The 27,236-nt window shown below is 51.9% G+C and overlaps 1 protein-coding gene and 2 long non-coding RNA genes across 4 annotated transcripts; 2 read left to right on the forward strand and 1 right to left on the reverse strand.

Moving 5' to 3' along the window:
• The first annotated feature begins 521 nt into the window (after positions 1-521).
• SFTPD (surfactant protein D) lies at positions 522-12,476 on the forward strand. The gene is made up of 8 exons (XM_003994112.4): positions 522-642; positions 2,708-2,909; positions 7,769-7,885; positions 8,148-8,264; positions 8,562-8,678; positions 8,951-9,067; positions 9,681-9,764; positions 11,931-12,476. The coding sequence occupies exons 2-8, from the start codon at positions 2,711-2,713 to the stop codon at positions 12,305-12,307; spliced, it is 1,128 nt and encodes a 375-aa protein (XP_003994161.3). The 5' UTR covers positions 522-642; positions 2,708-2,710; the 3' UTR covers positions 12,308-12,476.
• On the forward strand, positions 3,758-7,147 carry LOC123380818. Its single transcript, XR_006587046.1, has 2 exons — positions 3,758-4,355; positions 4,852-7,147. It is a non-coding gene; the product is annotated as an uncharacterized LOC123380818 (long non-coding RNA).
• A 2,041-nt stretch (positions 12,477-14,517) lies between the features above and the next one.
• Positions 14,518-23,667, reverse strand: LOC123380819. Of its 2 annotated transcripts, XR_006587047.1 has the most exons (4): positions 19,205-19,825; positions 17,381-17,472; positions 16,129-16,217; positions 14,518-15,228 (listed from the first exon to the last, which is right to left on the reverse strand). It is a non-coding gene; the product is annotated as an uncharacterized LOC123380819 (long non-coding RNA). The 2 variants fall into 2 exon arrangements; XR_006587048.1 differs by lacking the exons at positions 17,381-17,472; positions 19,205-19,825 and adding an exon at positions 23,074-23,667.
• Between the last annotated feature and the right edge of the window lie 3,569 nt (positions 23,668-27,236).

Genomic DNA, 27,236 nt, shown 5'->3' on the forward strand with positions numbered 1-27,236 from the left:
AGGTGGGAGATAAGGTCAAGGAAGTTAAGGGAAGGCCATCCCCTAAAAGGCAAGTGGGGATGTCTCCAAGATCTAAAGTAGGAAGCAAAAGAGTGACCCTGCAAGAGTGGCTCCACAGCCCCTCCACTTGCCCCACCCCTGCCCGGATATGCCAAGGAACTGCCAGCTCTTTCCCAATATCTGGGCAGTAAAGTTGAGGTGAAGGAGGAAGAGAAGGGGGCACAGCAGGTCCTGGATCTTGGAATCTGCAGACGCGGGGCGCATTGACAATAGACGTAGATCATTGTGCCGCTTGCCGGTCTTCTCTGGAGCTCAGATTTTCGGACATCTGTAAAATACAGACCCTAATAATGCCATTTAACTCACAGGGCTCTAGGGAGGTACGGGTGAGATCACGGACTGAGAGTGCCGTATAACATTTAAGGTGATATGTGTGCAGTGTTATGAATATCAGTGGCAGGTTTCCAGAACCCAAGTGGGGTGAGAGTGAGTCAACAAGGAAGAAATGGCCCCACTTCTTGAAAAGAGCTCTTCAAAGACCAGGGCTGGGCAGCTCAGGTGACAGGGCAGGCATAAATAGCCAGTGCCTGCCAAGGAAAGGCTAATTTGCCTGGAGATCCTGGAGTCCGAGAGGCAGCATCTGTGAGTCTCTATTCTTGCCTTCATTTTGTTTGTTTTCAATGCCCGATGAATATCTCTCCCCCCGTATGGCTGGTTTATCCAACTGGTGCTGTGGAGGCAGAGTCTGGTCTGTTCTGGTCGAGGAAGTGGGAAAGGTGGGGGACGGGGTGAGGCGATGAGGAGTGCCCTTTCGCCCCTCACTGTTCCCTATGCTCAGTGGGAGATTTGCTCTCCGGGCTGTGGAAGGCGGTCAGTTGGACGATACCCACCCAGATGCCAGATGCCATTGTCTGGAAGCCCCAGGGGAACAGGCAGTTTCAACTTCTCTCTTGTTCCCCTCCATTCCTGATTTCTTTAGAAAGGAGGGTGGTAGAGGAGAAACAGACCAGGTCTCCGCAGGCCTGCCTTTTAAGCCCATCCGGGTACCAACTGCCTGTAGGACGTGGACATTCATGCTTCTCCCTTAGCCTCACATCTTTGCTTTAAAAAAGAGACTGACTGGGCTAAGTCACTAATTTTCCAACCAGTTTTCAGAGGAGTCTTTTTTTTTTTTTTCTTCTTCTCAATAAAATCTGAATCAGAAAGCTTGGCGCGGACACCGTGGGCTGAGGGGGCTGCAGCTCTGCCCACTCCCTCCGTAGCCCCAGCTAAGATGTCGCGTCTGAATCGTGGGTCTGAAAACCTGTGAGTCACCTCTCTTCACGGCCCCTTCCGGCTACAGTGGGTGCTGGTGCCTTGAGCTGCTGGGCAGAATGTCGATTGTTTTTCATTCTTCCTCCGGTTCGGGGCGCAGAGCCCCAGAGGTGCTGTAGCTGCGGACCAGGGGACAATGCCCTCGTTCTGGCCTGGGTCCTTCAGTGCTCATGACTGAGCCTCTGCCGCAATAAGGGAGCTCACCTGGGTGTTTCTAGAGATTCCCAGGAAGCCCAGGCAGGTGGTGAATTCAGAACTGAAAGGGGCTCCTGCAAAATAGGGTTCGTCCAGCCCAGGGTCACCAGCAACCTGGAGAAGGCACTTCTCTGGCCAGGAAAGCCCCTCCCCTGCCACCACCTCAGCCTGCCTGGTGACCCCCTTCTCCTTTGCACGTGTCCCCCAGGCTTTGTCCCTAGCCTCTGCAACTCCCACAAGCTCTTCCCATGCTCATAACCTTACCGTATCTCTCTGAGAGAGAAGAAAGAAGTCCAATAGTGGAGGTGACCGAGGCCCTGTACCTGCCCCGGTCTCACTTAGTCCCTAAGTCCCAATCAGATGGTGCCTGGACACCCTACTGGACATCTGCTCTCCCTATCCCCGAACTAGCCTTCCCTTGACTGAACCCACCTCACGTGGCCCTTTCCTCCATGAGGCCTTTCTCTCAAGTTCTTTTAGGTGGTCGGAGCAGAATGCCGCATGCCCCAGGGGCTCTCCAGCTGCTAAGTTAGCTTCTCTGAGAACTTTCACTTGGGTTCTGCGTGTGAATTTCCTCATGGAGATGGTGTCCAGTCCAGGGATGGCAAATCGCTTGGAAAACACGCAACCACACACCCATCCTGTGCTCAGGACAGACATCACTAAGCGTTCAGGATCCTAGCTCCTTTCCAGAACCACACTGCAGACAGCAAGAGTGTTAGTCCATCCAAGGCAGCAAGTGAGAGGAAAGGGGGTTGCCCTGTCAGAGCTAAGCCAACCACCTTGACGGTATAGACAGGGAGCTGGAGGTCCAAAGACAGGAAAGATCCTTCCCGGAAGCACCCAGTGAATCCTTCCTGATGTGACATGTGGCCTCAGTGAGGATTTCTACATCCTACCCCTGTGCCGACGGCAGTCCCCAAGGGAAGTCACAAGAAAAGACAACGCGGGCACCTGAGAATAGGTGGATTCTCCTGCGAACTTATAGTTGAGTTCCAGCTGGGTAACTCATGCTTTCCCAGACCAGACCATATGCCCACCTGGTCCCTAAACTGCTTTGGGAGACTTGCTTCTCTCAGCCCCATAGAGGGAGGGCAGGTGGGGAGGTGCTTCTCCTGACCTTCAGGAGCTGGGCCAAGCCCTAACCCATGTCCTGGGACCAAGAGCATGTCCTTTCTCGTTCTGTTCACCTGCCTAGGCCATGCTTCTCCTCCCTCTCTCCGTGCTGATGCTGCTCACACAGCCCCTGAGGTCACTGGGAACAGAAATGAAGACCTATTTCCAGAGAACAGCAGCCAGCGCCTGCACCTTGGTCATGTGTAGCCCCATGGAGAATGGCCTGCCTGGTCGCGATGGACGGGATGGGAGAGAGGGCCCCCGGGGCGAGAAGGGGGATCCAGGTAGAGCTGGGACCACTGGCTTGTCCTAGTGGAAAGGGGTGGGCATTGGAATTGTAACCAACCCAGAAGTACTGGGATGTTCTGCTATGGAAGGCTCAGAGGTGGATTTCTTCTTCCTGAGCGGATGGGTTTCCCCCAGATGTTTGGTCCATCTGCAACACTGCCTTACCGATTGGAAAATGCTGCTCTGAGCCCCCAGGTGCCTCCCTCCATTGCCAGCTGCCTTGTCTCCTTCTTTGGCACCTTCTCCTTCCTCCCACTCCCAAAATGAGGAAATGGTGGGTAAATCGAATCTGTGGCTCTCCAGAACCCTGCTCCAGGACTTAACAGTTGGTCGCCTGGATTAAATAGGGTCAGTGCAGGGTGTCAAATATTTTCAGTATCATATGCCTTGACTCATATGTGGAATTTGAGAAGCACAACAGATGAACACAGGGGAAGGAAAGGAAAAATAAGATAAAAACTGAGAGGGAGGCAAACCACAAGAGACTCTTAAATACAAAGAAGAAACTGAGGGTTGCTGGAGGGGAGGTGTGTGGAGGGATGGGTTAAATGGGTGACGGGCATTAAGGAGGGCACTTGTCGGGATGAGCACTGGGGGTTCTACATAACAGATGAATTATCGGGTTCTACTCCCCAAGCCCAGACTCCACTGTATGTTAAGTAACTTGAATTCAAATTTTAAAATACATATTTTTGGGGCGCCTGGGTGGCGCAGTCGGTTAAGCGTCCGACTTCAGCCAGGTCACGATCTCACGGACTCGTGAGTTCGAGCCCCGCGTCAGGCTCTGGGCTGATGGCTCAGAGCCTGGAGCCTGTTTCCGATTCTGTGTCTCCCTCTCTCTCTGCCCCTCCCCCATTCATGCTCTGTCTCTCTCTGTCCCAAAAATAAATAAACGTTGAAAAAAAAAATTTAAAAAAAAAAATAAAATAAAATACATATTTTTTTCAATAGTCATGAAGGACGGGAAAGAATGAGGTTCTGTGACCCCATACTCAGATCTGATCACAAGGATCTGTCCTAACACATTACAGAGAGAGTGAAAGGGAGCTCACATTCCTTTGTCCAGCCTTGTGCTTGGGCGTTCACTGAGTAATTCATTTAACCCTACCAGAAGTCTTACAGGGAACATAGGAATCTCATTTGACAGGTAAGAAAATTGTGACACGGAGAGGCTAAATGACACCCAGTCTGGAGGGGAAAGGACACGGGCTTCTGCATCAGACAGATCTGTGCTTGACTACCAGCTCCATTTCTACAGCAGGGACCCACCCTGGGACAAGCCAGTGCCCCTGAGTCTCAGTTTGCTCATCTATAAATGGGAATAATATCTACTACATAGTGACAAATAACGGAGCCAAGGCTTTCTTTTTTGTCAGGTTGTTAGGATAAAGTTACATCTTTCTGCTGGACCAATTGGGTGAATTCTCGTGAGGTTTCCACAGGTACTGATTATTAAGGGAATCATCTGAGAAGTACTGTCCCGTAGGGGAGGATCTGGGTCCAGTGGCAAGGAGTCAGAATTCAGTGAGCCAGCATCTAGGACAAGGGACCCCCAGGTTCTGGGCTAGGGCTATGGAGCTATCAACCGTGGTCTTTATCTTTTGGGAGTTGGCATTTTGGTTGGGGAGGAAGGAAACTAACAACATTTAAGTTGGAAAGAATAGGTAGCATCCCCAGGCTTTGTAGGATAAGGGACAAGTGACTACCTATCTGTCCTTTACAGACAGAAAGTGGCTAGCCGACATGAATGGCCCGGGGCTCAGGGAAGGCCCCTGGAAGTGAACTTGGAAGGCGTAGTCAAGGTGTCAGCATCTTGGAGAATCCCCGCTCTCTCTAGCTCTCAAAGGGGCCCTGAATTGAATCCTGGGGGGCCCTTTCCTATGGTCACACTGTGAGCCTAAGCATAGAGTGTGGCTGAGACCTCCCTCTCTTCTGCAGGTGGTTCACCCCATGCACATTCCAAGCCCGGCCTTGGGTTGGTGCTTGGAGAGAGAACCAGGCACAGACGGGCCAGGGGACCAGGCTGCACTCTGGCTCCTGAATTGCAGGCGTGTTAGTCACTCAACCATTATGGGTCTGAGAATTTCCTAGCGAGCTTGGAGCATCTCAAAATCCTGACCCATGTAAGTCTGACTGGGGCCAGAGTCTGCCCTTGTGACAATGTCCCCTGCAGATTTTGATGCACAGGGTTCCAAGAACCTGCTGTAAAGGGCAAGATAAGCCTGAGAGAAGAGAGCCTTGAGCAGAGGTAGGGGGTGGAGCGGGCTCAATGCGGTAATGCCTCAGGTATATCATGGAGGTCCAGTAAGACCCCACACTGCTTTGCAGCCTGTATTTCCAGGGACAGTCCTCTTATTCCTCAGCATCTCCAAGATTCCTGCCCAGAAGGATTTGGTGTATATAGGCATGTACCTCCCAGAGTAAAACCACACACCCCTCAGCAGCTCACAAGGACACTCTTCACCCTTGCATACTCCTCTGACCTCACCTCCTCTGGCCACACTGGCTCCTTGCTGGTCCCTAACCACATCCAGCCCCCTGCCACCCCAGGGCCCTATCACAGCTCTTCCCATAGCTGTCCCTGTGGGTCACTCCTCGGCTCCTTCACGGCCTTACTTACAGACCACCTTCTCCACGAGTCTGTCCCTGACCACCCTACTTAGAAGACACTACCCCCGCCTTCTGACACTCTCTGTGCTTTATTTTTCCTCACTGGCACTTATTCTGCTCTAATAAACCATATGTTGTACATTTTAATTTTTATGATCTGTCTCTGTGCAGTTGGGTTTCAGCCCCAAGAGAAAGAGAGATCTGATGTTGTGTCTGCTTTTTTCACTGTTGTGTCCCCGCATTGCCGATGGTATCTTGTGCACAGTAGAAGTTTCGAGTGAGTACTTGTGGAATGAGTGACTGTAAGATGTAAGGAAAGGAGGAATTTAGTGCAGTTCAGACTGGCCAGACGGCGGGTCCACAAAGCTTCACTTCAGGTGGCGTTAAGGCACAGGGCTGGCCTTTGGGGGACACCGGGATGCAAAATTAGTGCTTTGGGAGGCATGGGTGCTTGCTGTTGAAGAGGGAGTCCCTTCATGGTCTCCAGGACTTCTACACCATGGATGGGAGACCTCTAACACTCTTTCTACCGGCTGCCATCCCAGACAGGGTGGAGCCCAAGGGGGCCTCAGCCTAGGGATAGGACATCTCTGCCCAGCATGGTGCCCTATTGGATATGGGGTGAGGGGCCCATCCTGTAACCCTCCATGCTTCCATTTCATTCCTGGTGAGGATCATAACTAGAGGCAGGATACAATGCCCAGCACAGAGCCTCTCAGTCACCCATCACAGGCACCCACCCCACCACCAGCACGGTGTTACCCAGGCAGGCCTGGCCCCTCCTGGAGCACAAGTCTCCAAGTCTGACATGTCCTCTTCCCTCTGTGAGTCTCTCTAAATCCTCCTCACCCTGAAGTCCCATTTGCTCCCTCAGGAAGACAGCTCTGGCCATATGTGTGTGCACTGGGGTGGGGTGATGATGTGGTAGGACAAGGGGCATCTTGCGAATCTTCTTCCTCACTCATTACTTGTGCCTCACCGTTTAAAATCCTATTGCAAATCTCTTGCAGACCGGGTTCTGATGCTAACATTTGCATCTTGCCCGGTTATATTCCACAGATGGTTTCTCAGTGAACAGATGAGTGAATGAACAAGTCAGCGGCACCTGTCAGGTGTCATTCCTTCTCTTTTTGCACATGAATGTTTATAACAGCTTTATTCCCAACAGCCCAGAGATGGGAACAGCCCAGATGTCCATCAACTGATGAGTGGATGAACAAGACGGGTTCTGTCCACACAGTGGAATACTACTCAGCCACACAAAGGAATGAAACCCTAAGACACACTGCCAAGTGGATGGACCTCAAAAATGTCACTCTGAGTTAAAACAGCCAGACATAAATGGTCATCTATTGTCTGATTCCATTTATATGAAATGTCCAAGATAGGAAATAGAGACAGAAAGCAGAGTAGTGCTATCCAGGGGCTGGGGAGAGGGGAGGTTGGGGGTGATGGCTTAGTGGCTATGGGTTTTTTTTGGGTGACGAAGTGATTTTGAACTAAATACAGGAGGTAATTGCACACCACTGCAGACGTGCTAACTGCCAATCAATGGTATACTTTACAACAGGCTAATGTTATATTACATGAACTTAACCTCAGTAAAAACACAAAAAACAAAAAACAATAACAAAAAAGAATAACCAAATGAACAGAACTGAGTGTAAAACTCTATTTTTAATTTTTTGGGGACTCTTCATTCTGTTTTCCACAGTGGCTGCACCGATTTACGTTCCCATCAATGGCGCATGAGGGGTTCCCTTTTCTCCACATCCTAATCAACACTTGTTATCGCTTGTCTTTTGCTAATAACCATGCTAACAGGGGTAAGGTGACATCTCATCGTGGTCTCGATCTGCATTTCCCTGATGATCGGTGCCAGGTGTCATTTCTGACATAAACTCTGGTTCTGGGAAGGGGAGAACAAGGAGTCCATGATCAAGGCTAAATCAAGGCTAAGACTGCCTGCTGTATATACCGTGGTCTTGGGGCAGGGGGAGGGGCCCTGCATGGAAAGTCAGATGGGTCTTGGCTTGAGTTCACAGCCAGCTCCAGCAAGCCTGTTTTCTCACCTGTAAAATAGGGGTGTGGACACCCATTTCCTGGATCACCACGGTACCAAGGAGTGTGCAAGTGGGACGTCTACACCCTGTAGAACCCTGAAGGAATGCAAGGGGCCCGACCGTGCACGCAGCTGGCTCGTCTCTGGGCCTAAGGTCTGTGCCCGTTTCTTCTGCTGCTACAGGTTCGCCAGGAGCTGTAGGGAGAGCGGGGACGCCTGGACCGGCTGGCCCAGTTGGGCCCAAAGGGGAGAATGGCTCTGCTGGAGAGCCTGGACCAAAGGGAGACTCTGGACCATCTGGTGAGCAGCTGGGCATTCCAGCAGGTGGTGCTGCAGCCTCTAGAACATGCCAGTAGATATGCACAGATCCCACCCCAGGAAGAAGGAAGAAGGTTGTTCTGAAGGTGGTACCGGGTTATTGCAGGGGAGACTGAACTCCTGTTGACATCACCTTTTATGACGATGCTGCCTCTCTTGACTTCTATCACTGTTCTCCTCTCTTCGGACGCTCCCACTTCCAGCAGGATTTAGTGTCACTGACCATGCTGGTCCTTTTCCCCAGGACCTCCGGGACCTCGAGGTACGCCTGGTCCAGCTGGCAGAGAGGGTCCCTCAGGGAAGCAGGGAAATGTAGGACCTCAAGGCACACCAGGCCCCAAAGGAGAGGCTGGGCCCAAAGGTAGGTGGTTGGTAGGTGGCCGGTCTGGGAGGGAGAAGGGAGGAATACGGCACAGTCCAGGGTGTGACCCAAGGCCGGCTCAGAGTTGCCGGGAAATGCCCAGACCATCAGCGCTGAGCAGGCCTTATCGTGGCCCCTTCTCCCCCACATTCCCACATTGATGGCGTTTTCCTGCTCGCCTCCGCGGAGGAACCCCGGCCAGTAAGCAGCACCTTCTCACCGGTTCTCTCTCCCCTTGGAGCGAAGGCTGAAAAGTCCACTCTCGGCAGCTTTTGCTCCAATTTGTTCCTTCCTCAGGAGATGTGGGTGTGCCTGGCATGCAGGGCTCTGCAGGGCCGAGAGGCCCCCCAGGGGTTAAAGGAGAGAGAGGTGCCCCTGGTGAGCGTGGAGCCACTGGAAATGCTGGGGCAGTGGGTGAGTGACGGAAGGAGCTAGGACGGAGCTCCGGTTCCCTTGTGCATCCCTGATGCTGGTGATGGCCACCCCTCCCCCACTGCCACTCATCAAGTTGGAGCTGGTGTTACTGGGTGGTAGGCAAAGTCTATGTCCAAGGGAGGGTGCATGGCTGGGTTCTGGGAGCAGTCTGTCTCGGGGAGGGGGGACCACAGGTGGACAGCCCATGTCTTGGGAGGGTGACAATGCTGGAAAGTGGATACAGAGCTCACCCAGTTCTTCTCGGATCCCAGGGCCTGCTGGAGCCACGGGTCCGCCAGGACCTCCAGGTGCCAAAGGGCCCGCAGGACCGAAGGGGGACAGAGGTGCTCCTGGGGACAAAGGAGCAAAGGGAGAGAGCGGGCTTCCGGGTAAGGCAGCATCTGCTAGATCTGGGAGCCGCCACGGGGTGGGGACAGGGGGAGGGAGGTGGCCTTCTTTATCTCAGGACAGCCTATCTTCGGCCCCATTAACCGCAGGGAGTGGGTGGGAAGCAGGGACGCTAGCGGGCAGGAAGGCAGGGGAATGAGGCTCTGGTTTTAGACTCTTGCTCACAGGAGGGCAGCCCTGAGCAGCTTTTCCATTCGATCACCAGAGAAAACACAGCCCCCCTCCCAATTCAAAGGATAGCTCTGACTATCAAATAACCCAGTGGACAGGAAGTACTGGTGCAAGTATATTCCTGCCCCCCCAAAGAAGGTGCTATGAGATCCCCAGAATATGGAGTTAAATTTTCACAGGGTTCAGTGTCAGTGATGTGCAGGGACCTGCTCCGGGGACAGTTTGTTCATAGAAGTATAGGAAATCTGGGGGCAACAGGGGCTAGTTGTGTTAGTGGATGTGGGCTTGCTAGGGCCTGGTCCCAGCTCCTTATCCCGTCCCCCATATGTGCCTGCAGCTGGGTACCTTTCCCTTAAGGCCCAAGCTCTGAGCTGATCCCAGGCTATGCTGGGCTTGTCTTCACTCGACCTCTCTCTTCTGCAGACATCACTGCTCTGAGGCAGCAGGTGGAGGCCTTACGTGGACAGGTCCGACACCTCCAGAATGCCTTCTCTCAGTATAGGAAAGGTACGTCCCTGGATCCGAATCGAGCCAGGCACCAAGGCTAGGCCTCCGACTGGGCTTGGGCCTTGGTTTGGAGTTGGCTGGGTCTGGGTCTGGGATTGGAACAGGTTGGGACCATATTTAGAGCCGGATCTGGCTCTGGGGCAGGGTCTGGGGCTGAGAGTAGTGCTGAGACAGAGCAGGCAGCCCTATACTCCAGGATCTGGAAGTAGATGGCAAGAGACAGAGAGGAGGGTTGCCCCCCACCCCCAACATCACAGCCACCTATGACCCGATCAGTGCCCTGAGACCTGTGCAGTTCAACAGACCTTCACTCCTGCCTGCCCTGTGCTGCTCCCTGTGATAGACAGGGGACATCCAACCCAGGATGCATTTCTTACCTCTGTGGGACCCGGCGTGTGGGTGCCCAGATACTGTTTCACAGCCCAAGGCAGCAGAGAATCCGGACACTGTCCTGAGGGCTGGGGCTGGGATGCTGCTCTCGGGGTTCAAGGCTGGTGGGGGCCTAGCCTTGCTATGTGGCCATCAAGTATGTCACCTTGGACATGCCCATGGTTCTGGAAGGGGACTGGCCGCCTCTAGGCTCCAGCCAGTGCTGGGCTCTCCCTGCACACTGCTGGGTGTTTAAATCAGGGATTCTTCCTAATCCTGGAATCATGCAGAGTACCCTGTGCCTTTTGGAATCTCCACCTCGGTCCTTGATTGGCCCTCCTCATCAGCTCTCCCTGATGTCAGCTTTGGGTCATTCATCAAATCTCCCTCATCCAAAAAAAGAAGCGATTTCCAAAGGAGTAGATCCTAAAGGGGCCTCACTGGGTAAGACACAGGTTTGGCTCCTAAGTACCTAAGTACCAAGTACCTAAGTACCAAGGATGGGAGTTTCAGGTATTGGGTATGTCTCACTCCCTCCACAACAAATTTGCACATGTGTTCACTCACCCCTTTGCACTCCGCTGCGAAGTGGAGCATGTCCAGAGATGCCGGCCACATGTGTATACTCAAATACCATCACTCACCCCACACCATGACATACATGAGCACACGCATACGTACGCGCACACGTCCAGACGGTAAGTACTCCCATGTACCTCCAGAAGAATACAGGGACATGTTCATGTATGCGCACGTGTGCCCACCCAGATGCATGGAACATAAAACCCAGTAGCGGCACATGAACTCTTGCACTGACCTTGTCCAGGGCTGCCCTGAGTGCTGTCCGTCCTGAGCCTGTGGAGAATCTGCCCCCGAGCCCTAGTTGAAGCTACTCAGAGAAGGGCAGGGGGTCGGGGTGCACCCTGAGGTCTAACCAGCCCAGTGAGGCCAGGGCACAGCCCTCTCGGGGGCCCTGAAGATTTCCGTGCCTGAGCCCAAAAGCCAAAGGGATGGGGATGGGATGGAAGATTAGACACGTGATATGTCACATAGTTGATGTTTTTATGAAGCGTACCCCGGCTTCGGAAATGAGGAATTAGAAACCCTGAAAAGGGAAGTAACTTTCCTTTTTCCACCTAGGCAGTCATTGCCAGGATGGGGTGGAACACCTGGCTTCCGATTCCCAAACAGGGCTCTCCCAGAATTGATCCCCTCTGCCCCCTGCCACCTCTCAGGTGCCTTCATCCCCTCACCCAGCACCCTGGAGAGGCTGACTGGCTGGGGCATCACCCACATGCATCCCGAGGGGCCAACACCGGGCTGCAGTGAGTGCAGAGATTAGCACAGTGAGGCTCTCAGATGCCCCTGCCCCACCCCCAGCACACGCACATCAGAAACTGCCCCAGCCATCACTCACCAAAGTCATTGCAATTCCCACTGACCCCAGCGCACAACGTGGGGTGAAACAGAAAGAGCACATTCCAGCTCGAGCGTCCCAGCAAACAAGGTTCAGTCCTAAACGTACATTTGACGGGTATGTGACTCCGGGCCCCTTACTTAACCTCTCTGGGCTCTAGTGTCCTCATCTATAACTACGGACCACAGGAGTTCCTCCCAGGCTGCATTGTGAAGCCAGTGCACTGGAACCAAGTGCCTCAGTTTTGTCCTATCGGGTGCCCTGATATCCCACACGGATGCTGGGCAGGGCGGGTGGGGGCTGTCGCACAAAGGTCACAGAGCCCCGGAGCTCTGGCCTGGTGCTGCCATACCCCCAACCTGACTATCCTCTTCTCCTAGTGGAGCTCTTCCCCAATGGCCGAGGTGTCGGGGAGAAGATCTTCAAGACAGGAGGTATTGAAAAGAGTTTTGAGGACGCACGGCAGGTGTGTATACAGGCCGGGGGACAGATGGCGTCCCCACGCTCTGCGGCCGAGAACGACGCCCTGCAGCAGCTGGTCACAGTTGAGAACAAGGCTGCTTTCCTGAGTATAACCGACATCAAGACGGAAGGCAAGTTCATCTACCCCACCGGGGAGCCCCTGGTCTATTCCAACTGGGCCCCAGGGGAGCCCAACAACAATGGCGGCGCAGAGAACTGTGTGGAGATCTTTACCAATGGCAAGTGGAACGACAAGGCCTGCGGAGAACAGCGCCTGGTGGTCTGCGAGTTCTGAGCCACCGGGGTGGGGGGGCCGTGCTCCACCCGGGAGCCTGGCCAGCGAGTGGGGGCCTGGCCAGCGAGTGGGGGCCCAGACTTGTGTGCTGCCGATGCCCCAATAAAATGGCGCCGCCTCTGCTGGCCAGGGCTTCACCACAGAGCAGTCGGGGAGGTCCCTGCGGAAAGCCTCTCTCAGAGTCAAATGGCTTCACACGTGGCAGACTTGTCAGAGGAATGAGGGGCCAGCTGCTTTCCCAGTCGCAAGGGATAAACTTGGGTCCCCAAGACCTCCCCGTGGCAAAATCGGGTGACCCCTCTAGGCCCCTCCCCCTCCCTCCTCCTCTCCCTTCCCCCCTCCTCCCCTTCCCCAACTGTCAGCCATGTTTGACCAGCTGACCACCCCCGGACCTTCACTCTTCCTCCTCTGGGCTTCCAGGGCAGCACTCTTGCTTGCCTTGGTCTCACCCAACTAGCTACCTCTTTTCCTCCTCCCTCCTCCCACTTGACCACTTACTGGTGCAGGACTGGCCTCTGCTCTCCATCCTCTTCAGGCCGGACTCTCACTCCGAGTGGAGCTCGTTCTGTCCAAGGCTTCGAATTCCTTCTCCTGACAGCTCCCCCGTGCACATCCCTCTTCCGGACCCTTCCCTGAACTCCAGGCTCCTCTAGCCAAACGCAAGCTGGGGCCCCTGGGCTGACAGGCCTCAGTGGCTGCCTCTGGCTTCAAGCCCCGGGCTGGGGAAGCAGCAGTGGGATGGACGCCTGGCAGGGAGCATCTGCCTCCCCTGGCTGCCCAGCCTTATGCCCAGTAGACTGGTCCTCATCCTTGCACGGCCCAGGATCTCTCTCTCTCTCTCTCTCTCTCTCTCTCTGTGTCATACGACCACCTCTTGGTTCACAGGAGGGAGTTCCATCCGCACCACCTAGTTCCATCTGAGGTCTCAGGCATGGAGGGTGTCCAGCCATGCTCACATTTATCCCCAACCCTCCTCTTGCCTGGCGGTTGCAGGAATGTCCTTTCCCTGCTTTGCGCCAGAGGTAATCTAGTCAGAGCCTCCTCATTTTGCGGGCGTGAAAATCAGGACACAGAGTGAGCAGGGACTTAACACATGGGCACAGTCAGTATCAATGCTACAGCTCGGTCATGACAAAGGACACTGACCTCAAAGCTTATACTTTTGGCTTGTACATTTTTAGGTCGAAGCTTAGTTTGATTGTGCTGACGCAGTAACGGCAAAAAATTTTTTTTTGTTATTTTCGTTGTTTTAATGTTTATTGATTTTGAGAGAGAGAGTGAGAACGGGGGAGGGGCAGAGAGAGGAGAGAGAGAGAGAATCCCAAGCAGCCTCTGCACTGTCAGCAGAGCCCAACTTGGGGCTCCATCCCACGAACCACGAGATCACGACCTGAGCCTGTATCGAGAGTCGGACGCTTAAGCGACTGGGCCACCCAGGTGCCCCTTCTTTTCTTTTCTTTTTTTTTTTTTAACGTTTATTTATTTATTTATTTATTTATTTATTTATTTATTTTTATTTTTGGGACAGAGAGAGACAGAGCATGAACGGGGGAGGGGCAGAGAGAGAGGGAGACACAGAATCGGAAACAGGCTCCAGGCTCTGAGCCATCAGCCCAGAGCCCGACGCGGGGCTCGAACTCACGGACCGCGAGATCGTGACCTGGCTGAAGTCGGACGCTCAACCGACTGCGCCACCCAGGCGCCCCAACGTTTATTTATTTTTGAGACAAAGAGAGACAGAGCATGAACAGGGGAGGGGCAGAGAGAGAGGGAGACACAGAATCCGAAACAGGCTCCAGGCTCTGAGCTGTCAGCACAGAGCCCGACGCGGGGCTCGAACTCACGGACCGTGAGATCATGACCTGAGCCGAAGTCGGATGCTCAACCGACCAAGCCACCCAGGTGCCCCTCTTTTTTTTTTTTAATGAAGTATTTATTTTAATTCCAGTTAGTTAACGTGCAGTGTTATATTAGTTTCAGGTATATAGTATAGTAAGTAATTCAACAGTTCCATACATCACCCCGTGCTCATCGTGACAGGTACCGTAAAAACGTGTAAAGAAACTGGAATGACACCTGGGGTGGAGCACAGGCTCCTAGGGGAGGGCAGCAGACGCCCTTCCCCTACACAGGAAGCCAACCACTCTCTCCCTTGCTTCCGGGACCGTGAGATCTGCCCTGACCGGCCCTTCCTGAATGGATCCCCCAGTCCTCTGCCCACCACCCCCGCAGCCTCATCTGGTAGATAGGACAGGATGCCTAAAAACAAAAGCAGGCAGGTCAGGCTCTCTGCCAAGATCTTTCTCCCCCACTCCTGGCGGCTTCCGCGATACGTCAGTTCCACAGGAAGGCCACACCGGACACACTCACTGAGGGAGCTTAGAAAGGCCTTTTATTAATTATTCTTATTATTACTATGATTGCAAATGAGAACAACTGGACCCAGCTTAAGCGAAGGAGAAGCATTTTTTTCTTGTCGTTTATTTTTTTGAAAAATGCTTATTTTATTTGGGGGGGAGAGTGCAAGCGGGGGAGGGGGACAGAGGATCTGAGGCAGGCTCTGCACTGACAGCCGTGAGCACGGTGTGGGGCTCGAACTCACACACCATGAGATCATGACCTGAGCCGAAGTCGGATGCTGAACCGACTGAGCCACCCAGGCGCCCCAGAAGTATTTTTTCTAAGAACAGAGAGCTCTGAATTGGCCCAGGGAGGATGGGGGAGGGAAGGCGGGGGGAGCGCAGGCAACATCGAGCTGTCTCCTTGGCTTCTACCCCTCTCTGCATCCTTGCTTCGTCCTCCTTTACATACCAGCTTCCTCTTCTTCCCAGTCTCTCGACTGCCCAAGCGTGGGGAAACGTGTGTCACACAAATCGCCACACGGAGATTAGAAACTCTTGCTTGATATCAGTTCAAAACTCCTATAAAAATGAGTCTGTCTCAGATGCCCACCTCCAGTCCAATGACCTAGTCCCGGAAGGTGGGACCGCACAGGGCAATATGGCTCCCGGGATCCATGCAAGGTCACGGTGGTGTGGGCAGACCTTCTAAAAGTAATCACTACCCATCCCAGCACTTAAGCCCAGCCTGTTTCTTGACAAGAGGGAAGGAAAGAAGAGTGCAGAACTATGTGACTCAGTAGGAAGGAGGGAAATCTCCGGTGGTGTTGAAGGCCGGGGATGCTGAGACCCCACACCCTATGGGAGGAGGCTTCAGATCCACTGTGGGGCTGCGGGGGTCTGGTTTGCTCTCCAGCACAGAGAACAAGTAAGGAGGTCCAGCTGGGCTCTATATGCACCGCTTGACTAAGGCAGAGAACTGAGGCAAGTTTTTCAGAAAATTCAAGCCCTAACCCATGCCTGAGCATAGAGGCCTCCCTTGCACCTACATCATGGGCAAAGGTCAACACAGATTTCAACCATTCTCGGCCTCGTCCCAACCGTAGTAGCCATGGTCCCTGGCTTGGTAGCCTAGGTGCCAAGTAAAGCCAGGGCTGTGTGACTCTTAACCCTGTCGTATCTTGTGACCCTCCCAATGCCAGGTCACATCACGGGAGCAGGCTGGGCCCTTCCATGTGTGGAGAGGTGACAACCATACATTTTCTTAGGGATGCCCCTGTTCGGTTTGATAGAAGATTCTCAAGTTACCGCCTGGTTCTCAACCCTCCTGTCACCAAACCAGCCCCCATCCCCCAACGACCAGGCAGTGGGGAGCCCTCTGCTGTTTGCCTTTCCAGAATCCTATCTTTGTTCGGAATCCCCTTGATATAAAACCCTGACAGTGAAGTTGTTTACGTTCAGGGCATTCTCCGTCACTCTTACCTTCTGGATGCCCTCAGCCCAAGGTGAATGGTGTGCTGGACTTTTCAAGTTGCCTCTGCCTTCGACACAAGAGCAGAGAAACCAGGTATCTATTAGGAGGAGTAAAATACGAATTTATAGGTCAAATATTTGTCCAGGCACTGGGTACAGAGGTGGAGATGGCTGCTTATGCCCTCAGAGACGCTGCAGCCCTGCACATCCATGACATCAGAGATAAGCTGTAGAATTGTGTCCCAGCAACAGGCCATCGAGATGCTCTATAAGTAGGTGAAGAATGAATAGGCAATAATAACACCCGTGAACCAGGGCAACAGGGAGCCGTCTTTTGTGCAGTCCCCAGGCTACTCAGACACTCATTGTTCAGGCAAGTTGTCTGTGATTCTTAGGCCTGTTAGTGGCTACTAGCAGGTATTTTGTGGTAGATTTTACTGTTTTTCACCAATAGTTCGACACAAGAGGCTCTATGAAGGCAGGCCTGTGACATGCGTCACTTCTGGGTAGACACAGATGAGGACCAGTGTCCATTTCCCAAATGGCCTCCCTTCTGCTGCCGCCATGATCACAGAAGCATTGGCGGATGTAAAGGCGTGCAACCCAGCGTTCTGGAAGCCTGAGCGAATGCACGGAGAACAACTATCCTTGTTGACCCCAGGGGATCACTTGGATCCACTTGGACTCGGAGTGAGATTTGGGGGTTGTTACTGCAGCGCTCGTCACCCACCCTTATCCATGACACTTTGAATATTAACCTCCTTGCCCCCCATTTACTTAAGCAGTGTGGTCTCTCTCGGACTGCCTGGCTTGAATGACTCTGAGCCACAGAGGGACTCGTGAGGGCCCTGCCTGAGCAAAATAGTACTTTTCATATATTTTAGTACCTTGACACAATGAACGGAGTAAGTAAATGAAAGAGTTGAGTGAATGAAATCCTTAATTCCTACTTGTAAGTCTGTTTGTAGGGCTGAATAAAGTGTTTTCAGGATGTTTCCAGGCCCTTTGATCTGAGGAAATAGTGCCGTGCCTTCACCACCAGCCTCTCTGCCCTTTTATGATTTCCTAGAACATGGCATTTCGGGTGTGAGTGACTGGGCCCAGGCCAGGGCCGGAAGGTCAGGTGGAAACCTCAGGCCAAGCAAAGGCACTCTGTGACCAGAGGGCTGGGTCAGCACAAGAAGAGGAGGAAAAACCCGAGCTGGGTTTTGAGCAAGCCCGATGCCTGGCCGCCCACATGCCTGACCTCCCGCCCACTCACCCAGAGAGATGTGAGTTTTCCAAAGACGCGATCCCAAGACTTTTGAGGAGCTCATCAAGTGATCCCCAGGCTGTTGGGAAAGTATAAACATTCTAGAAGAGTGAGAAAAATTACTTTTAAAAATAATGAGAATGGACCTGGTCATCTTATGTCAAAGGGTGTTGTATAGCTAAGCTAATTTGTATAATACTGACACAGGGATAGACAGAACAATGTAAAAACCCACAAAGTCCAAACCCAGGTCCGAGGATGCACATGTATACGAGTATTTCATCTACGCATGATAAAAATAGAAGACCGAAATAGTAGGAAAATAGTGATGCTCAATGAATAATGCTGAGTTAGATGGTTAAACACTTAGAGGAAAAATAAAATCAGATTCTTTTACTTACATATAAAATCAAAACCAGAAAAAAATGCGAGCGATGATTTATATAGTCTTAGAGGGGACAAGAGCTATCTAAGAATGACGTCAGAGGAGCACCTGGGTGGCTCAGTCCGTTGGGCATCCGACTCTTGATTTCGGCTCAGGTCATGATCCCAGGGTCATGGGATTGAGCCCCGTGTTGGGCTCTGTGCTGAGTGTGGAGACTGCTTAAGATTCTGCCTCTCTTGGGGCGCCTGGGTGGTGCAGTCGGTTAAGCGTCCGACTTCAGCCAGGTCACGATCTCGCGGTCCGTGAGTTCGAGCCCCGCGTCGGGCTCTGGGCTGATGGCTCAGAGCCTGGAGCCTGTTTCCGATTCTGTGTCTCCCTCTCTCTCTGCCCCTCCCCTGTTCATGCTCTGTCTCTCTCTGTCCCAAAAATAAATAAATGTTGAAAAAAAAAAAAAAGATTCTGCCTCTCTCCCTTTGCCCCACTCCCCTGCTTATGTGCTCTCTTTCTCTCTAAAATTAAAATGGAAAAAGAAGAATGATGTCAGAAAAGAAAACCCAAAACAATAATATTGATACATCAGACCACACAAAAAATTACATAAAACTTTTCTGCCGAAAAGTAAAACCCAACATACATGAAAATTAAAAATGTTGATTTATTTGCAAAGCGCATAATAGGAAAAACAATAAGAAACTGATGAGTAAGTAGGAAAAAAATGGGATAAGAATGAGAAGCAAAAATCCAGTAAAGAAGGAATACTGATGTCCAATGGTATTGAAATGTCCAATAGAATTAAAATGCACAATCTTAGTAGTAATTAAAACAACTAAATTCAACAACAGTAAGTGCCCAAAAATCCATGAACTAGAATTAAAGCTATATTCAAAGGACAATATACTTCACTTTCATTATTTAAAAAAATTTTTAAAGCACGAACTGAAAATAATTGAACTAAGTGTTCATCTCTTTATTTTTATTTAAAAAAATTTTTTTTAATGTTTATTTTTGAGACAGAGAGAGAGACAGGCAGAGTGTGAGCAGGGGAGGGGCAGAGAGAGAGGGGGACACAGAATCTGAAACAGGCTCCAGGCTCCAAGCTGTCAGCGCAGAGCCCGATGTGGGACTCGAACTCAAGAACTGTGAGAGCATGACCTGAGCCAAAGTTGGACGTTTAGCCAACTGAGCCACCCAGGCACCCCGTAAGCGTTCATCTTTTTAAATTTTTTTAAAGTTTATTTATTCTTGAGAGATAGAGAGAGACAGAGCGCAGGCAGGGGAGGGGGAGAGAGAGGGGGAGACACAGAATCTGAAGCAGGCTCCAGGCTCTGAGCTGACAGCACAGAGCCCAGTGCGGGGCTCGAACTCAGGAACTGCAAGATCATGACCCGTGCCGAAGTCAGACGCTCAACTGAGCCACCCAGGCGCCCCCCAAGGCCATAGGTTCTTACGTGAGCAGGAAGCTGGACATGTCAGGAGCGCGAGGCAGGGGTGGACATTTTCCGCACACCGTCTCAGATCCCTTGGTAACAACCACAGGGCTAAACGGCTTTCAGGGTCTCATCCAGGCTGAGGAGGAGGCAGTTGATTAGTTTTGTCTGCCACCAACATGGGGGAGGAGAGGGGCAGCCTGCGTGCTAATGGTTGCCATTCTTGCCTTAAGAGAACGGTGCTCTGCAGGCCCTGAGGGAGCCCCACAAGAAGTCTGCCCCTGAGCCCCATCAGCGAGCCAAGCGAGGGCCCCTCCTGGGACCTCTGCAAGGATCCTGGTGCCTCCATCTTTGGGAGAACAGCATTACCATACAGATTGACAGGCAGCAGGACAGTCTTCTCTATTTGAAACCTGCAGGAGGTCCCCCATCGCTGTGTGCCGGGGTGCTCTGCTGGTGCCCAAGGGGCCCCCCAGGCAGTTTCTCAAGCCTCCTGACTTACAGGTCCTCAGCCTGATTTTGTGGGGTCACCACCAAAATCACAAGTAAACCTCCCTGCTGATAGTGGATGGGGGGGGGGGCAATAAAAAGCCCAGGGCTTGATTCTTTTTTTTTTTTTTATGAAAGGAATATTTTGTTTATTTTGTTTTTTATTTTTTAATATGAAATTTATTGTCACATTGGTTTCCATACAACACCCAGTGCTCATCCCAACAGGCGCCCTCCTCAATGCCCATCACCCACTTGCCCCTCTCCCCCACCCCCCATCAACCCTCAGTTTGTTCTCAGTTTTTAAGAGTCTCTTGTGGTTTGCCTCCCTCCCTCTCTGTAACTTTTTCCCCCCTTCCCCTCCCCCATGGTCTTCTGTGAAGTTTCTCAGGATCCACAGATGAGTGAAAACATATGGTATCTGTCTTTCTCTCTCTGACTTATTTCACTTAGCATAACACTCTCCAGTTCCATCCACGTGGCTACAAAAGGCCATATTTCATTCTTTCTCATTGCCAAGTAGTATTCCATTATATATATAAACCACATCTTCTTTATCCATTTGTCAGTTGATGGACATTTAGGCTCTTTCCATAATTTGGCTATTGTTGAGAGTGCTGCTATAAACATTGGGGTACAAGTGCCCCTATGCATCAGTACTCCTGTATCCCTTGGGTAAATTCCTAGCAGTGCTATTGCTGGGTCATAGGATAGATCTATTTTTAATTTTTTGAGGAACCTCCACAGTTTTCCAGAGCGGCTGCACCAGTTTGCATTCCCACCAACAGTGCAAGAGGGTTCCCGTTTCTCCACATCCTCTCCAGCATCTATAGTCTCCTGATTTGTTCATTTTAGCCACTCTGACTGGCGTGAGGTGGTTTTGATTTGTATTTCCCTGATGAGGAGTGACGTTGAGCATCTTTTCATGTGCCTGTTGGCCATCTGGATGTCTTCTTTGAATGAAGTGTCTATTCATGAATAGAAGGGTCTATTCACATCCTCTGCCCATTTCTTCACTGGATTGTTTGTATTTCGGGTGTGGAGTTTGGTGAGTTCTTTATAGATTTTGGATACTAGCCCTTTGTCCAATATGTCATTTGCTTGATTCTGATTGGACTGGAGAGAGATACCCAGAAAGTCCACAGGGAGCCCCGTGAGAAGTCCACAAACCCAGCCTCCAAAGGGCCAGCAGTACAGTCTCGTCCTTGATGGGATTCTGAAATTGCCCTGGACTCCGAGATCTGAGACGCAGACAAGGAGGAGGGTGGGGGTGGCCCGCGGGTCCTGCCTCGAAGAACTCACAGTTAGGTTTGGAAATGAGACAGATACACATACAAGGATTAGAGAATTACACTAGTACTAAGGGCTTGCTGGACACCTGTGGTTACCCAGAGGGAGTATGGCCCTCCAGATCCATCTGGATCTGGCCCTAAAGGGTTAGCGGCATTTAGGAAAGGCATTCCAAGGTGGGGATAGCAACCAGGGCAAAAGGGGAGGGAAGGAAATGAGGAGTGTCCTGAGGTTGCAGACAAAAGGCTCATGAGGCCCCCGCTCCCAGAACTTCCTACACGATTTCTCCATTTCTCCGGGTTTGGTAGCCCCGTCTTGGGGACAGCCAGCAGAGGGCAGCGTGATGCCACAGCCCGGGGAGCACAAAGCCGCTAAACTGGGCAAGGGAGGCCGTGCCCACATCCACGTTCCAAAATAAGTCTGGCCGCTTCTCTCTTGGGTTCAACTTGGAGCTGAGTCAAGTTCCAGAGAAGGGAGTCTGGCCACACATTTGCAGGGAGGACTGAGATTCAGTCATTCATTTGTTCGTTCAACAGCCACTGAATGTGTTTGCGGTTTCCAGCCCTTCCACAGGCCCTGGGACCGCAGGGGTGGATGATACGGTATTGCGACAGTCACAGTGGTGGCAAGAAGAAATGTTTGCGCGGTGCTGACTGCAGGCCAGGGCCTCCCTAAAGTGCCTTACTTGTATCAGGTCATTTATCCCTCACAGCCACTCTGTGAGCTGGATACTATTATTATCCCGGTTTCACCAAGAAGAGGACTTAAAGGCACAGCATGTATGTGACTTGCCCAGGGTCACACGGCCACAGAGTGGTAGAGCCAGGGTTTGAATCCAGGCCATCTGGATCCAGAGTCTTCCTAATGGCTTTGCTGCACAGATATAACTTGAACAAGTACATGGCTGAGGTGAGTTCAGTGACTATGATTGCTAACAAGAAAATAAAAGGGAGCATTGTAATGGTGACGGGGGTTGAAGCAATCTTAGATTCAGTGGTCAGATAAGGACTTAGGTGGAGAGATAGTGGTGACAAATGATCCAAGACCTGGCAGGGGAGGAGGATCATATTAGCATGTAGACAATCTCTGCTGAGTCCTAGGGGTCCCAGCGCATAGCTCAGGGCCACTCGTGGACCGTTTTTGTCCGGGACCAAGCACCCGCACGCCTCAACCAGAGCCCTAGGAACCCCCAGAGCCAATGCTCCTCAGTGAGGGGTGTGCAGAGAGAGGCCTGGATGCAGGCTGGGGGAGCCCCCTAACAGCTGGATGCTGGGTCTTTCAAGGACTGGGTCTGTTGGCTTCTATTTGATATTCACACACTCGCACAGGCACAAAAATACGTATAAATACTCCCAAATCCATGTGCACACAATTCCCCATTCAGAGTCTCACCTGCCCAGTGCCTCGCCTTCTCTGAGCTCCCTAGAGCTGTTCCAGGCCCAGACCCACTCCCTAAAGTCACACCCTGGAAAGTGAGACCCTGGAAATGCATAGGGAAGGATTGGGGTCAGAAGTTGCTTTTCACTAGTGGGGCATCGATCACTGAAGGAGATTATTTGGACTCTGACAATATGCAGTTAAGCAGGACGTCTGTCACTTCATGAAGGGCCTGCAAAGAATGGAGAATCCTTGGCTTCCTGGCTCCAGCCCTCCGTGCAAAGTTGAGGTACAGGCAGAAAGCGCTGTAGTGATGATACTTCTTGGGCCAGTGAGTTTCATGCAGATCACCTAGGGATCTTGAGAAAATGACAGATGTCTGGAGCTTTGATTCACCGGATCCAGAGTGGAGCTGAGATCCCATGATTTTGTCAAGCATTCCAGGCAGTTCCGCTGGTCACTACCCTGAAAAGCTGCACGAAGTGGCACGAACACTCTGTCTTGCAGGACAGGGCACGCTGGACCTTGGGTTGGTGCTGGCCAGCCTAGCCCAAGGCATTGGTTTAGCAAATAAATGGCTATTTGCATCCCACTTCTTTAGAGCACGACCCCTGTGTTTGGCTGGATAAAGCACTGTTCCACAGTTGGGGACACAGTTGTCTCCTCCCCCACACAGGCTGCTACCGGGGTGGGGAGCCCTCCTTCCCAAACTCCTTGCTCGGAGCTCCTCCTACCTTTCCAGCACTTCACCAGCCACTCAGGGTCATAGGACAGCATCGCTTTGCAAAATCCACTTCCCAACATCTCCAGCTCAGGCCCCACAGTGACATTCAATCCTTCCTGGTTAATGAGAAAAAGGAAAAACAAAAAAACAAAACAAAAAAAAAAAACCCGATTCCCGGCAGGCTCCAAACCACAAATCAGTTACACAATCATGAGCAAATAACCTTCCAGGTCAGAGGCTGTCTCCATGACATGTGGTCTGACTGACCCCTGGTGCTGGTCGATCTCTGACAGCCACAGAGAAGGGAGGCAGGCTGGTCCCAGGCAGGAAGGGGATTTGACGAATGTGAAAGCCTCGTCTTCGGCTGGTACCCCAAGTCCCCAGCTTTGGCTTGGGCGTGGCTAAAAGTGAGAACGGCAGAGCGGTAGGACTCTGAAGAAGGACTGTCCTACAGGCCCTGCAATTCCTGGATCTGGAACTCAGGCCGAAGCCTGGGCCTTGAATGTTGTGAACTTTTGTAGTTGTTTTCTTTTTTTTTCAACGTTTTTTTATTTATTTTTGGGACAGAGAGAGACAGAGCATGAACGGGGGAGGGGCAGAGAGAGAGGGAGACACAGAATCGGAAACAGGCTCCAGGCTCCGAGCCATCAGCCCAGAGCCCGACGCGGGGCTCGAACTCACGGACCGCGAGATCGTGACCTGGCTGAAGTCGGATGCTTAACCGACTGCGCCACCCAGGCGCCCCTATAGTTGTTTTCATTCTGGCCCAGGAAACAAGTCACAGTTACGTTGGTTGTGTCCAGTCTTCCACAGGAGACCATTGACTTACAGATGTAATTTAAATTCAAAGTTCCCGTCCTGAAAGCAAGGTGTATTTGTCCTTCTAATTTACTCAGACTGGCTTTCAATGGACTTGAGAGATGGGTGGTAAGTGTTTAGGCTACAATTCCTTTGGACAAAATTGGTTGACAGGTAGCAAAAGCTGAAAACAGTTCTCAGGCCCTACGGCTTTGAGCTCAAAATAGGCCCTGCAGATCTGAACCTCTGTGTAACCTTTGGTTCATCCAACTTTCCAGGGAAGAAGCCATTACAGACCAATTTACAGATAGGAAGACTGAGGGCCACTCGATGCATTAGTCAGGGAGCTGACCTCAAACCGCAAGCTCCCGGTTCCACATCCTGAACCTCCCACCCACCAAGCACCTCTCCTTCAGCCCTAACAGGGCACACAGAGAGTCAGGCCTCTTTCTTCCCCCAGGCGTGACCCCGGGGTCAGGGCCCCGGCTCCCCAGAGGTGTGAATGCCAGCTTCGTTTCCAGGAACACTCTGAGGTATGACCTTCAGGTCTGTGCTCCTGGCATGAATCAGCAAAGGAAGATTGCAGCTTGGAGAAGTCTCCCAGTTCCCTGGTCCAAAAAAACCCAGCCTGGGAAACGCGATGGCAGAGAACAGACATCAGAACCGACAACAGGGCTCGAGAGGAATGTGCTGCCTGAAGCCTGTAAGGTCTGCCCTTGGAGCGCCTCGGTTCGTTCTGTCCCTCGTGTGAGAGAGATCAACGACTGCATGCTCCTTAGTAAAGGAGACTGCCTGTCCTCAGCCCTTGAATGAGAGAGACCGTCTGGCGAGTCACCGCAAATCCATAATTTCCCTCTTGTTCCAGGTCCTGGGAAGCCTGGAGAATTGCGGTTTCTATCTTTGGACTCTCATGAGAATCCTAGATCTTTTTTTTTTTTTTATCAGTGTTTAAACGTTTATATCTTTTTGGGGGAGAGAGGCAGAGAGAGAGGGGAACAGAGGATCCGAGAATCAGGCTCTGTGCCGACAGCAGAGGGCCTGACCAGGGGCTCGAACTGACGGAACCGTGAGATCATGACCTGAGCCAAAGTTGGACGTTCAACCGACTGAGCCACCCAGGTGCCCTGAGAATCCTGTATCTTTAGATCAACTCCAACTCCTCTGAGCTAACTTGCACGGCACCCCGCTGCCAGCTGATAAGGTACAGGGAGCTGGGGCCTCAGTTCTAGATCAAGGGAAGTAGGGCAGCAAGGGGTTACCTTTAGAGAGGAGCTCTGAAGAGACGCTCAGTTTCTAGATCAGGGAAGAACAAGCGAGGAAGAATCCTAAACGGGATGGAAGGATCTGAGCTTGTCCTGTAGATTTTTATTGCCTTTCCCTGAACTAAGGAGGCAATCGGTAGACCCTGGGGAACAATCCATGTGAAGTACACGACTATCCCTTCTACCAGTTTCCAGCTGGACACCACCGGCCTTTATGCACAGTATAAACAAAGGGTAGACACGATCCCCACCCCCCTACGTAAAATAGAAGGAATTACCTAATGGTTACCTGTCCGTTTTCTCATTTTTGTCTCAGCCATGAGAAAATCCGGGGGTGTGACTTTCATGCCTGCTGATGGGAATTCTCTTGTTTGGAGCTGTTCTATGCGTATCTTCTTTCCTTCTCAAAAGTTTCTGGTCTTTCCTTTTTCTATTTGCCATACCTGTGGTTCCACATGTGCCTCTACACTGTAAGCACTCCCCGTTCTTTTGGTAAGCAGTGTGGGTTTGCACTGAAAATAGAGACCTGGTCTGCTCTACACCACGAGAATATTCTTCTCGGTGCCCCCAGGTACAGTGTCTGAAGAAGCGCCTTACTAAAAATTCAGTGAAGAGCTAATCCTTAGAGGCAAGGACCCAGGTCCTGCCACCCTCCCCCTGCCAGTGGCAATGAGGCAGTAAGTCCCCTCCCAGCGATTCCCGCCCCCCCCCCCCCCCCCCCCCCCCGCCCTGATGGTCCTGCTCGCCTGGGAGAGAACCCTACCCTCTATTCACTTCTCAGTGTCTAATCCTCTCATCTCTTTGGTAATTCTTTGCTGTACCCGTTCAACAAATACTCATCCAACACTTACTAAATATGAGGTGCTCTCTCTTGGCAATTCAGATACAAAGAAAGCTCATTTTTACATAAATATTTCAGTAGGTTAAAGTGGCCCTTGGTCCATTCGTGAAATATTTTCTGATCTCATTTTGTGAATGGCATACATTGAAGCTGGAATTCGCTTTCCTTCCCCAGTTTGCTGCATGGGCTCCATATAACCTCAGCTCCACCTACCCCGAGGTTGCTGGAAACCAGCCCTGGTCATGAGCAGCATTGCTGGCGAACAGGGCAACAGAACCCTGGTCGGAGGGAGGTTTTACTTGCTGACTGGGTGCCTCTGCATAATCCGACAGGGTGGCACCCGTGATCTGGATGACACTGCATAGTTTGACAGGGTGTGAAACTCACCTTTGGGGAGTTTTCCTCTTGTCTCCATAATAATGGATAGTGTGGACCCGTGTTAAGGCGAGGATGTCACAGAAGGAAGGGGGTGCTGAACATGAAGGGATTGAGACCTGCCCTGTGGAGAGGGACACAGCCTCCTTGGCCATCGCCTCCTCCGTGATGCTGGCATACGTCACAATGTCAAATCATTGTCCTAAAAGTATGCAGGGAGGGAAGGCTTCCCTTTGTCCTCAAGATCACCCTAGTGATGATAGGGAGGCCACGGCCGGTTGGGCAGGGTGAAGGGACTCCTGGTCTAATCCTTGTTACCGATGTGGGACACCGCCGGACATTACACTCTGGTGGTGAAAGATTTCCTGGTGCAACTCACGGACAACTAAAAACAGCACCTGGGGCACCTGGGTGGTTCAGTCGGTTGAGCGTCCGACTTCAGCTCAGGTCACGATTTCGCGGTTTGTGGGTTCGAGCCCCGCATCGGGCTCTGTGCTGACACCTCAGAACCTGGAGCCTGCTTCAGATTCTGTGTCTCCCTCTCTCACTCTCTCTCAAAAATAAATAAACATTAAAAAATGAAAATAAAAACAGCACCCACGTCAGACGGGGCTGGCCTAGCCATGGGAAGGCACGTAGGGCAGGAGAGCATGGCAACACGTCATAGTGGCAACATGTGGGGGAGAAGGAGCTGGGTCTCCCGGAGGCTGAGGTCTACTGCTCTGATGCAGACTGGCCTCCACTGGCCGCCCTGGGAGGCTGCGGTGTCCTCACTGCAGAAGGAAGGGTGTGATTTGGCCCTTTCCATGGCTGACTCTGACCCGATGCTGTGCTCTTAGGCAGGACAGAGGGTGTCCTTCACTACAGACTGGACCAGAAACCCTCGAGCCCGGCTGT

Source organism: Felis catus, chromosome D2, assembly GCF_018350175.1.
Source record: "Felis catus isolate Fca126 chromosome D2, F.catus_Fca126_mat1.0, whole genome shotgun sequence".
Taxonomy (NCBI): Eukaryota; Metazoa; Chordata; class Mammalia; order Carnivora; family Felidae; genus Felis; species Felis catus.